The 12,144-nt window shown below is 42.6% G+C and overlaps 1 protein-coding gene across 1 annotated transcript; it reads right to left on the reverse strand.

Moving 5' to 3' along the window:
* Nucleotides 1-851: 851 nt before the first annotated feature.
* BBS10 (Bardet-Biedl syndrome 10) lies at nt 852-12,123 on the reverse strand. The gene is made up of 2 exons (XM_065829714.2): nt 11,939-12,123; nt 852-11,864 (listed from the first exon to the last, which is right to left on the reverse strand). The coding sequence occupies exons 1-2, from the start codon at nt 12,121-12,123 to the stop codon at nt 9,914-9,916; spliced, it is 2,136 nt and encodes a 711-aa protein (XP_065685786.1). The 3' UTR covers nt 852-9,913.
* Between the last annotated feature and the right edge of the window lie 21 nt (nt 12,124-12,144).

A 12,144-nucleotide genomic window follows, 5' to 3' on the forward strand; every position in this document is an offset into this window, starting at 1 on the left:
TACTCCAGGCTTTGCAGTAAATCAGTGCCGGTGATGAAAAAACCCCGGGGTCTCAACCTCTGTCTCCTCCTCTAGCTGATGTCTTTACCCCATGACATCTAACAGCTACTCCTGCAGAAGACCAATTGTTGGGTAGTTATTTTTACAAGAAATATAGGTTGCTGTATCACCATTGCACTGCCTAATTATACCGATAACAGCAATCTAATTATATGGTGATACTGTTCAACTACAAAGCCATCCTGGCAATTTCTGGTGAATAAAAAGCATTTTAGGAGAATCCAGTTATCATCAGCTCTAAGATATTAATCCTGTGCTGTTTGTTACTGTGAAAAGCTTTAAGAGTCCCCAGCCCTTGCCTTCTTTAAATTGAATATTCATATCTGCTATTCTTTATTGAATCATTCAATGATTCTTATATCAAAATAATTTTTGAACAGGGTAAGTAAAATATATGTGATCAGATAAGTAATAAGTCAGGAGAAATTCTGGCATCTAAGGTTTTAATAAAACGTGACAACTCTCAACCTTGAGGGAAAAAATATAGATAAATAATAGCCAGTGTCACATGACACATGAAAACAGTGCAAAGGAGGAAAATTAGTGAGGGAAAATACATGTCACACTATGGAAACTGAAGAAAGGTACACACACATTTCTTCCTACAGATGTGGGTGTTTTTACGAGTGGAACAAATTCATTCCAAGCTCAAAAGGGGAGCGTTTGGAAAGCTCACAATGACAAGTGCAATAACACTAGGAGCTGCAGAGGCAGCATTTCAAGGCAGTAGCATTTATTCTACCTTCTGATGTGAACACCCACTCATTCTGACAACAGGAATCCAGAGGGAATAGTGATTAGAAATTTATTTCTCTGCATTTTCATACAGACTCAGACTTTGTTATAAACCTGAGTAATGCCAAAATGTAAAGGTAAAATTATTCAAAAGCTATACAATTTATGAGCTAATAAACACAGTTTGCAGATGCTGCTGATTTGGGACCCAATCCCAACCTCAGGCATCCATTGTTATAAGACTCCAGAAAACAAAATTCACTGGTTTTTCCCAATGGCTCACAGATTTCCAGGATATTCAAAGAAGTTTGCCACATTTTTGTTATAATTTGATATTTGCAGCTAAAATGTTACAGCCAAAATCAGGCAGTTACTGAATCAACAAAATGTTTTTAAAATCAGATATTAGTCATATTTACAAAACCCCATAGAAATCACAGGATGAATGGTTAAAACTCAAATAAGTTAAATATAATAGCGAGACAACTATCTATGATTTTGTTCAAGTATTTTATTTCAACTGCCTTTTTTCAGTGGGAAAAACCAATGAGAATTATTAATTAGGAAAAAAAAAAACAGGCATAGGCCATTTTCTTCTCAAAAGTACTTGGTAATCAGTTTTACTGGCCTGTTCAGTATGTTCCATTTACAATCAAATACATTTGGATTAGAGGTTTGAGATCTGCATATGCACAAATAGAAACCTGCTGTTTTCAGTGGGAATAGACCTTTTCTTCTTTTGTGGTGACAAGGACACAATCAATAAGAGATTGGTATTTGAGAAGTTGGAAAACTATGATTTTTAGAATTGTTTCTCTTGGAGCTTTTCAGTCATATAAGAGGTCAGAACTATACAAGGAAATTCACTTTTTTTCCCTACAATTCGATAAGGAGGCTAAACCCACTGAACTCTTGTTATATTTCACTATGTAAAATAAGCTTAGAGGACCCAGACAGCCTTTCTACCCTTTAACACAAGTAAGTTTAGATTAATTATCTGAGGCCCAGCAAATGGCGAATTCATCAGCTGATGATTTATTACTTCAGTAAGAGTTTCTACAACTGTTTTCAAAGCTGTAATCGCAGCAGTTTCCCATTACAATCCTGTGTTATTCACTGCATGACCTGCAACATGAACTTGCCCAGTATCCCCAGACACAAATCCCCAGACACAAATCACCACACAAGCTCAAGCCCAGGACCCCTCACCACTGGGGCTGTGGAGAAAAACCCATTATTATTGATGACTCCAGCCTGGATCTTGGAAGCATCTAAGGATCAAAGCACATTCCAGAGGCGCAGGTCATTGAGGGCAAGATGTGCTATCTAAATAAATGCGCTCCACACCCCGTAATTTCTGCACCCAACCCTGGATTCTTTGAGCTTCAGGAACAGGAATGTGACTTGTTATCTCCAGCTGTTGCAGGTTTACAGCACAGGTTCCCTTAGATACACAGACAGGCGTCTTCACGGCTCCTACTGCTTTCCCAGGTAGCTACTTTCCTACCCCAGCACAGCAGAAAATCAGTTTCATGGATTTTTCTGTCTTTTGCCACTCTTCCAAGATAAGAGCAGAACTTAACATCTCGCCTTGGTTCCTGCGTCTCCAGGGAGGAACGCGTGGAAGCTGAGGCTGCTTCTTCCCATTCATGTACCTGGGACTCTACATTCTTCCTCCTACATAACGGTCCTTTTTTTACGCTATATTCATCACGCAACCTTCATCTTTCCCCTCTCTTCATTTTGAACTGAGTCTTCTTATTTCCTGTCTTATTCTTGTCCCTCCTTCTCTCCACCCACACACCCATGGAGTTATTACTGTATCAGGCTGTCTCATGAGCTCTACAGTTGAGCAGAGAGCAAAAGCAATGAAACTGGAGTAGAAAATTTCCTGCTTTCTGCTTGGTTACAGATTCATTCCCCTTCATAGATCCTAGCCATGTATCTTCTGCAACACTTAGGATTATGGCCAAGGTGGCAATCTTTTGAAACTGAGGGGAGTCCTAGAACAAAATGGTGCTGATAATCATAGAATCATAGAATAGTTTGAGTCGGAAGGGACCTTCAGAGGACTTCTGGTCCAACCTCACTGCAATGAGCAGGTACATCTCCAACTAGATCAGGTTGCTCAGAGCCCTGTCCAGCCTGGCCTTGAATGTCTCCAGGGATGGGGCATCTAACACCTCTCTGGACAACCTGTGCCAGTGTTTTAACACCCTTGATGGTGTTAATAACCACCAAGGCTTAAAATGTGTCTCACTGGAAAATTCTGCAAGGTGATAAAAATGCCTCAGGTTACAGGGAATGTATTACAAATTCTGAGTTCCAATACTTGCTGTATTACAAGCACCGGCTGTTTGGAAATGCCACAAAACCCCTTCCATTTACCTACATCACAGCTTGCAAGGCTTACTGAGCTGGATAAATTCATCCAGAAACATAACAGTGAGCTGAACTGTATCGCATTCCAAGCTTGGTACAGTAGGACCTCTCATATACGTGGCTGAGGAGCTCGTGTTTTTTTCAGTACATGTCACCAGAGTCAACCTGGTGAGGAGGTGGTCCAGCACCACAGTATTTTGGAGATCCAGGATAGGTAATTAGAGGATTTGGTTTCAGATTGCTTTTCTTGCTCCTTGGTTCATACCTCCTTCCAGCTCTCTTAGTAGAGAAGAAACAGAGAATTCTGCTCCCAGCAATGAAGCAAAGGGATTGCAAAGAATCTCAAATAAAAGATCACTCATACAAAACGAAGGCAAAATGAAGTATTTTTTCTAATTTTTTTCTGGGAACAATTGAACTGCTTGGGCAAAATTTCCCACGTGAGTCAGCAGGAAGCACTCACTCCTTGTACAGTGTGGGGAGAGACACCACCCAGGCTGAATTTCAAATAGTAAAACCTGACTTTCATAATGGAAAAAGCTGGGTACTTCCTACAAAAAACTGTCCTTACTGTACCGTAGTTCTAAACTTTTCCTTTTACATGTGGAATTTATGAAGAAAGGTTTCACATACACAAAATCATCAATCACAAAATTACATAAGCTGCTCTTCACTTTGTTCTATGAATTTTTTACAGCACTACGTAACTATTCTGTACTTTTTTTTCAGTAGTGCGTTGGTAATCAAGAGCCTCAGGGTATTTCTGGCTTTAGGAAAGGGATCCAATGCAGGTTATTCGCCCTGTGAACATAATCCAGCAGTTTCTACAATGACTTCCGTTGTTCCAAAAGCCTAAATATAATCCTCGTACATGATACCAGACACATATCTAGTCTAATGTTAAAAATCTCAACAGATGTAGCTCTCATCTGGAGCTACCTTTCCCCCACATACACAGAGAAATCCCTGTCACGTGTTCACTCTCTGCATTCACATTTTAAGGTAATATTTAATCAGATGCTTCGCCCGGAAAATGAAGACACCCGTTGAAAGTAGGTCATGATTATTATCAAAAGACAGATCACCGTGCTGGATTGTTTTACTGGCAGTCTGAAAATACGAACAGGTTAGATATTCTATTCAGTAAAACAATACCTTTTTTTTGTTTGTTTTAATACCTTAGATGGAAATATTATCTTTATATGGTGAGCTCTGCTGCGGGTGGTTTAGGACACAGCCACACAGGAAGCAATATTACTGATGTGCCCTTAATCCTGCACTGAACCAAAGCCTCAGCATTACAGTTCTTTGATCTGCTGGTGATTTCATGAGAAATAAACTGTTTGCTGAACCAGCAGGAAAATTATTTTGTATGATTTTTCCAGCAGTGTTTTTTAAGACTGCACTGCTCTATTTATCACAGGAGTAAGCATCATTTCCAAAGTCTAGTCTTCTATTGAATCAAGTAATAAAGAAGGAGCTAATATATATTAAATCTATTACATTTTTGCTGTCATTATTTTTAGCTTTGGAATGCTAAAATTAAAATTCTTATTTCTGGAAGTAATTATTAGTTTAATATTCTCAGAGGGAAGCAATTTGTATAATCCTAGATACAAATATCTATTTTGAGTTTCATTAACAGAATACAAATGATGCCTTACACAAAATGCTGCTGCAAAATTATAATCACATTAATTACAGCCAACACATACCGTTTATAAATTCAGACATTACTCTCTTGATTTGCTCAGTTTTAGTGGTAATAGTGTGAAAAGTAGTATAGTAAATAAAGCAAATATTTAATCTTTGGTTTTACTGGTGACAAAAAAACCCCAACTTTCTTAGACTTCAAGATGAAAAGATTTTTGCAACTGAACATTGAAATATTTTCTCTCTTAACATGAAATTTAAAAGAACCTCACCAAAAAGAGACACGAGGGGACATACTAACCTAAACAAGCACATAAATAAATTTAGTAATCAGAAACAGAAGTCTCTACCAATAATAGCAGATTTGTTAGATAACAAAAAGCAAATTAGGTACAGGCTCAGGTGAACGCAGTTCTAGTGAAGTCCAGGAGATACACGGAAGTGCAGAATTTCATCTTCCTTAATCTTCTCACACAGCAAGATTTATCACCCACCTGTGGACTCTGGAAGATGATTGTTATAAAGATAACAACAGAAATGATATAAAATGACCAGAGTTATGTCACTATACAGTCATGCTCCCAAACAAGACCTCGCATTCCCCTCTTGCAAATGTGATTCAGCAGCGTGTGATTCATGACACAACATATTCTTCGTTGTGCCTGGTGTATATTAGTGATACTCTCTGTATCACTGCCAAAAAGGCTGGAGGTTAGTAACCAACCAAGCACGGCTGAAAATGTAAGGCCGTATTTAGGTTGCGCCACTTCAACTACAGAAGCGATGCCCCTTTGGTACGCAGGGAGCTGGTGTTGGCAGAGACCCCCACGACAGACCTGGGGTCTGGTGATGCAGAAGGGCAACAGGAGGAGCCCTGGGGATGGAGGATTTCCTGGTGCTGTTCTGGCACCTGTAAAAATCTGTGGGACACGACTCCTGCCCAAATCAACAAATAAAAATGGTGTGTCCTCGCCAGGTAAACAGCTTGTTCCCATTCTCAAGAGCTGTGTGAAGGATGAAGTTCCAATCTAGTTTCACTGTGAATTACTACACGTGCATCTTAAAAACTGTTTTGGTTTTCTTTTTTATTTGATTTTAAAAAGCCTCAATGAACTACCTGCCTGCGTATGTGATTCTGCTACCTGACAAATGGGATTACATTGCTTAAAATACACCTACGCTCCTTGCGTCTAGGGTGAGGGCCTCTAAAATATTCTGATAAATTTAATGTGAGGTAGAATATAGGTTTGCTAAGGGCTGCAGAAAGGAGAATTAAACATCAAGATTTTTCGAAAACCATTCTTTTAATTTTTAGGCTATTAACACCATTATCCCTGTACATCGCATTACAAGTTTGGACCTGAGTCCATACATGTCTGCACATACCCAACTTTAACTTCACATGGAAGCCAATCCATGTTTAGAAATATAAAAATAACAGAAATAATCTCTGGGAAACAGTGCAAGAAGGAAAACCCATAGGCTTTTACAACCTCAGTGCGTGCTCAAACATACCACACCCTGCAGTTTTGACCGAGTAAACATGTTCTCCCAAGCTGCCCCAGGTAACCCTTCTGTCCCTGCCACCATGTCAAGACATCACTCTTAGAATCGTCCCCATGTCACCTGTCAAAGGGCAAGCTACATTTAGAAATAGCTTTAAAATTTGGCACAGTCACAAGATGTCATGAGTAATTCCATACCTAAGGCCCAAGTACCTGTGGGTAGTAACAGTCTGAGCGGGGTGACCAGGTCACCGCAGGCTCTGCAGCCCAGGGGTGGCTGCCGGATTGGGTCAGAAACCTCAGCAGCAGAGAAAGGGCATGGATGGCACCCAGGCCCCAGCCCAGAACGCAGAGTAGAGGGGACAGCAGTGATCCCCAAGTATTTCCCAAGATTAGGTCATTGCTAAGGAAGTTTCTGTTCCCTAGGTTTCCTGTAGCAGAGATTCAGTCTTGGATTCCAGAAATTCTTCTAAAATAATTTATTCGCAAGGAACAGCATGGACCAGCTTGAGCTGGTGCCTCCTAAAGAAGGACTCTCTGCTGAAAAGAACTTGGACGATTATACCCCCACAATCCAAGCCCCCATCCCCTGTGTCACTCCAGAGCAACAGCAAAATTTGAGTCTGGGGTCTGCCCTCTTTTTACTGGATCTCTTCATTTTCATCAGGTGGGATGTCAAACAAAGTTCTGACCTTCGGTTGCTATTTTGCACCTATAGCTGGAGAAAATAAGTTTTTGGCAATAGCAAAAACGTTCTTCTGTTAGATGCCATTCTGGTTTTTTACTTACCTCCAGGGACACTGCTTCCACAATGTTCTAGCTTGAAGACTCTGAGACCTGTTTTACTTAGTGAAGCACAAAGTTCAAAGGCTTACAGCTTGCAGAAATTAAGCTAAGCAACCTTACTTAAACTAAGAAAATTCTATATAAGCAGTTTCTAACCAAGTTCTATAAGAAGCAGTATACCAAATAATTCAATAAGCAAAGGTGGTCTATTCCCTAATAGTCATGATTATACTTCCAGGCTAATTACTGGATAAGACTCCTATAAAGATAAGAAAGAGTTGACTCCAGAAGTAAATCTGCTCTTCTCCTCAAAAACTAAGTTAACACCTTTCTTTTTCCTTGAACCGGTGCTTATCTCATAATGCACTTGGACTCCAGGACTGGAAACCAAACAGCCATGTCCTGAATAAGCATCCACCTCAGCAGTCCAGGGCAGAGAGGTGACATTCCTCCCCAAGGGCAGGCCATGCCATGTCCTCAGCTTTCCACAGAAAACAGGGAACTGGTAGTTCAAATGAGAAAACTGATCATTCACAAAATATAAAAGGACAGAGAAGTCAATGACATACAGCTCCTGATTCCACGAGCCTTCAGACTCGAGAGGTTTCATCAAAAACAAGTCAGAAAAAAAAGTTTTATTGTAATTTTAAAACTCTCCCTTTTATCTCTGGCATACAAAAATAAGAGATTTGTGTATCATAAATTTTTTTAACTTTCTTTTTCTCAATGATAAGAATGACACAATTTAAATGAACAGCCAGAATGCCATCCGCATAACAAAATATTTTTGTTTTGATCTTTTTCAAGGAACTACAGTAAATCTCCAAGAGTGCAGATGAATCAATGGTAAAAAATAATGTGAAATAATACAGTATTCCCTTTATTTTCCCTGTATTTAGAGAATATCTGTGGAATACAAACCAGCTTCTGTAGACAACCCGGCAGCTGCCAGGCTTCACCCGCTCTGTGCCGCGGTTGTCAGACCCACCACGAAGCGAATCATTAATCCTTGGCCAGCCAGTTGGCCAGCAGTTTGAAGAGAGCAGGCAAAAACTTGTGCAAGAGAAAAACTGCCTCAGCAGCTCATTACAAACTGAAAATACAGAATCCAAGTGCCTGCTGAAGGGCCAGGGCTGGTGGAAAGCTGCCCTTGGACACTGGCTCTTCCACAACCCAGATTCCTCTTCACTTGAACCGGACCTGCCACATGAAGCAGCTACAGAAAGCATGTGGTAACAGCAAGAACATGATTTTCTTTTCACTCCTCAGTGTTTAATTCTTCCCCACCTCTGCACCCACCAAAAAGCATTCTAAAAAAAAAGAGAATTACCATCCCTAATCCTTCATTAAAGAAATCACTCTAGCAAACACTGAGTTTCACTGTTTTTCATATGCAGATGTCTGTAAAACTGTATTAGTCAGGAAAAAAAAAACCCAAACCAAACAGTATCTTATATTACCAAGAATACATATAAACTTTCAACAGGATGTCACAGTCACACAAAGCATTGCTGACGAAACACCTGAAACAACTTCAATAGACTTCTGAAGAAACCAAAAAAGGGAAAGCAACAGAATAAATTAATGGGGAAACAAAATCTGTTTTTCAGTTATAATCATCTCAAGTATAGCAGATCAAGATGGTATGCCTACGATTTTAAATATCCTCACTACATTTTGTTCAATGGCAGATTAAAAAAAAAAAATCCAGTTATTCCAAGTACTATACAATCCTGGCCATGGCACAGAGAGAACTAATGTGATACCATTATCAGCTGCAGCTGCTTAGTTACTCAAAAACCTCCCCCACTACACCTGTAGTTTTTAGGACACAGCAAAAAGTCAGGTATGTTGACATCCAGGTGACACTGTGCTTAAAGCAAACCCTATTAAGGTGAAAATCCTGGCAGGAAGGGAAATAATAATAAAATAAGAAAAGCGAGACTAAACAAACTAACAAACCCAGAATAAAATCCCAAATGATCAAAGTCTGAAGTGAAACAGTGCCTCAGGTTTTTCACAAAAAACTGCATTATTGTCTTTGTACACTTCTCCCATGATGACACAGCCTTTTATAGTAACATCACATAAACTCATTTGCCACAGCGCATGCCAGCCAGTCACAATATTATTCTTAATTCTTCAAGTTTGACTTAAGCAAACTCAATTGAAGGCAAAAATGCTGTATCTCTTAGCAGATGAGAAAATTCTTCATTGGGATATACTGCAGCAGCCCACCATTGCCTGCCCCAGTGCTGAAGAGGCTCACAACAACTATATTTTCCCCATTATATTAAAACCCACAAAATGTAGAAAAATCTTTTTATTTCAAATAACATTAAATCCAGCCTAATATGAAGGCTAAAAAAAACCACCTTGCTTAAAACTTGCAAGTTTAATGGCTCATCTCATATTGACAACTTCTAACATGCCAGGAAAACAGATCACATCTGACTTGCATAAATACTCAAACCTCCAAAAGAGGCGAAGTTCACCCTTGGCTGGAATGTACACCAGATCCTCGGCATGTGGATGGAAAAACATTGCAGATCTTCTGCAGTAGAAATCAGCTACACTTTCCCATGTTAAAAACTTCACACTTGCTGTTTTCCACTAATCTCAGCTGGTCGGCCTTTTTTTTCCTTTCCTTTTCTTCTAAGAGAAAAGAATTGTAGTAAGTTTCTGGGCTGAAAAAGAGATATTTTAGTCTCTATCACTGAATTTTGACACACATCTATTTGACAAGAAGACACAGAAAAACACATAATCAAACCCATTCTTTATTAATTATTTCAGAAATCATCTTCTGAGTCATTATCCTCAATTTTTGGCACTGGCCGCCTAACACCAATTATTAAATCTATGGAAAGGAGCTCTGTAACACAATGAAGAACTGAAGTAACTAACTGGTATTTGCAATACACCAATTCTAAGCCTTGCTCATTCACAGGCAGTGGCTGATTTTTTCTGAGTGCATTTATGACTTCAAGATAAAATTTGGTAAAGCTGTTTCGTTCTGTTGTCCCGTATAAGGACTTGGGAATACTCAGCAAAGCATCAGCAACTACATTGGCTATGACAGTTACCTCTGATGGCTGAAACTGTTTTGCATAGTACTGAATATAATAATGTAACAGGATCTCAAAGTAACCTCCTACTGGCAAAACTGATCCTGCTTCTATGAGGGAGTTGGAATAATTCCGTGCAAGACTTGCACAACTGTTTTCATGTTTAAATGGAACTATATTGCAACTTGTTTCCTCTAGGTCTTTGCCAACATCTAGGCGTTCACATGCAGTGACTGTATTATTAGCACTAGCTGCTGCTGATACAGCAGTGCTGTAATTCTTTTGATAGTCCACAAGTGAGTCACTTTTATAGTTGTCGAGCGCATCACCTGGATGTTCACATTTTTTATGTGGTTTCTGTCCATCTCTTGAAGATCCAACTCCTTCTGTGGCAACGTTAAATTCTTTGATGTGCGAGATGGGATCTGAGGGTATACGCAAGTCTGTTAGCACAAACGCTCGATTTTCACTTCCCTGCAAAGCAGGGTCTGTAATTCCTGTCTCTGCTTCATCCATTTGTGTTTTCACTTGTCTTTCAGGAACCTGATTACTGTTACAAGAAATATTTTCTATTATGCCTTGTTTCTGAGTAGTTGAAGAACAACAGCTGCAAACCTCTGTGGCTTCATTCCGGCCTTCACCTTCTGCTGTGCATTCCTCCCTCTGATCAACTGTTTTAAAGAGCTGCTGCAGCATTGTAAATGCCCCTTGTAAAGCAGCAGCGTGTTGCTCATTAACACCAGCGACCGGCCCACACAGAATAAGGCAATGAGGCTGAAAGGCAGACACGCTGGTGAAGCCAATGTGAATGCATCTCTGTGAGCCCAGCAACAAGGGCTGGCAAAACGTTGCCACCGCAGCTTCGGTGATTTCTCTGTGTATGTTGTCACCAAAGGGTGCACAAGGTGAGACTCCTGTGATTTCACAGATAAGGGCCATTTCTTCTGATGATAAGCACTCTACCACAGATACACCGTATAATTTTGCATAGTGTATAACTACTTCGTCTTGCTTCACGTGTGACAGTAACAACTTAATATTGTTGCTCTGCAAGTGGCTCATTAAAGCTTCTGTCCTCCTTGAGATCCAGCACAGTGAGGACCGATAGTGACCCTCGGAGTCGACAACAAACTCGACGCCGGGGGCCGCCAGGGCGGGCCGGAGGAGCTCGGTGACGAGCAGGGCCCGCAGCTCCCCTTCTGCTGGGCAGTATGCCGCGAAGTCCCTGCGGAAGACGAGCCCGGGCAGGACCCTGGAGCTGGCCACAGGGAGCCCAGCCACGGCGGCGTGCAGCTCCGTGAACCGGCGGCCGAGGAGCCGCAGCACCTGCGGGCAGAGCGGGGCGGCGGGGGCGCAGAGCCGGCAGAACTCGCAGCACAGCCGCGCCAGGAGCCGCCGCTCGCCGGGCCCCACCCGGCCGCCCAGGTAGGCGTCCAGCAGCGGCTCCAGGGCGCCCGCCCCCGCTTGCCGCCCGGAGAGAGCCGAGCGGAGGTGCCGCCGCAGCCCCTGCGCCACGGCCCGCTCCAGCACCTGCGCCTCGAAGGCCCGCAGCGCCCGCCGCAGCCCAACGCCCGCCGCCCGCAGGCCGCCCAGCACGGCGGCCAGCAGCACCACGAACGTCTTGGCGCCGTCCCCCGTTGCGGCGCGGTGGCTGCAGGCGCAGGCCGCCATCATCCTGCGGGCACAGGGGCTTAGGTTAAGGCGGAACCGCGCCCCGCCCGGCCCCGCGCCCCGGCCCCGCCTCCGTACCTGGCCGTCGGCGGCTCCAGGCTGAGCGCCTCCAGCAGGCGCCGCCCGTCCCGCGTCAGCAGCGCCTGTCCGGTGGGGCGCACCAACAGCGCCCGCCCGCCCCGCGGCCCCAGCGCGCCGCGCACCGCGCCCGCTAGCGCCGCCGCCTCCTGCGCCAGCCGCCCCGGCTCCGGCCGCCGCGCCATGGCAACCGTCGCCCCGCCCCT

Source organism: Patagioenas fasciata, chromosome 1 (genome assembly GCF_037038585.1).
Source record: "Patagioenas fasciata isolate bPatFas1 chromosome 1, bPatFas1.hap1, whole genome shotgun sequence".
NCBI lineage: Eukaryota > Metazoa > Chordata > Aves > Columbiformes > Columbidae > Patagioenas > Patagioenas fasciata.

Coding starts and splice junctions, on each gene's coding strand:
- BBS10 (XM_065829714.2), bottom strand. CDS start 12,123: ATGGCGCGGCGGCCGGAGCCGGGGCGGCTGGCGCAGGAGGCGGCGGCG. Junction 11,865..11,938: donor CTGGAGCCGCCGACGGCCAG/GTACGGAGGCGG, acceptor CTGTGCCCGCAG/GATGATGGCGGCCTGCGCCT.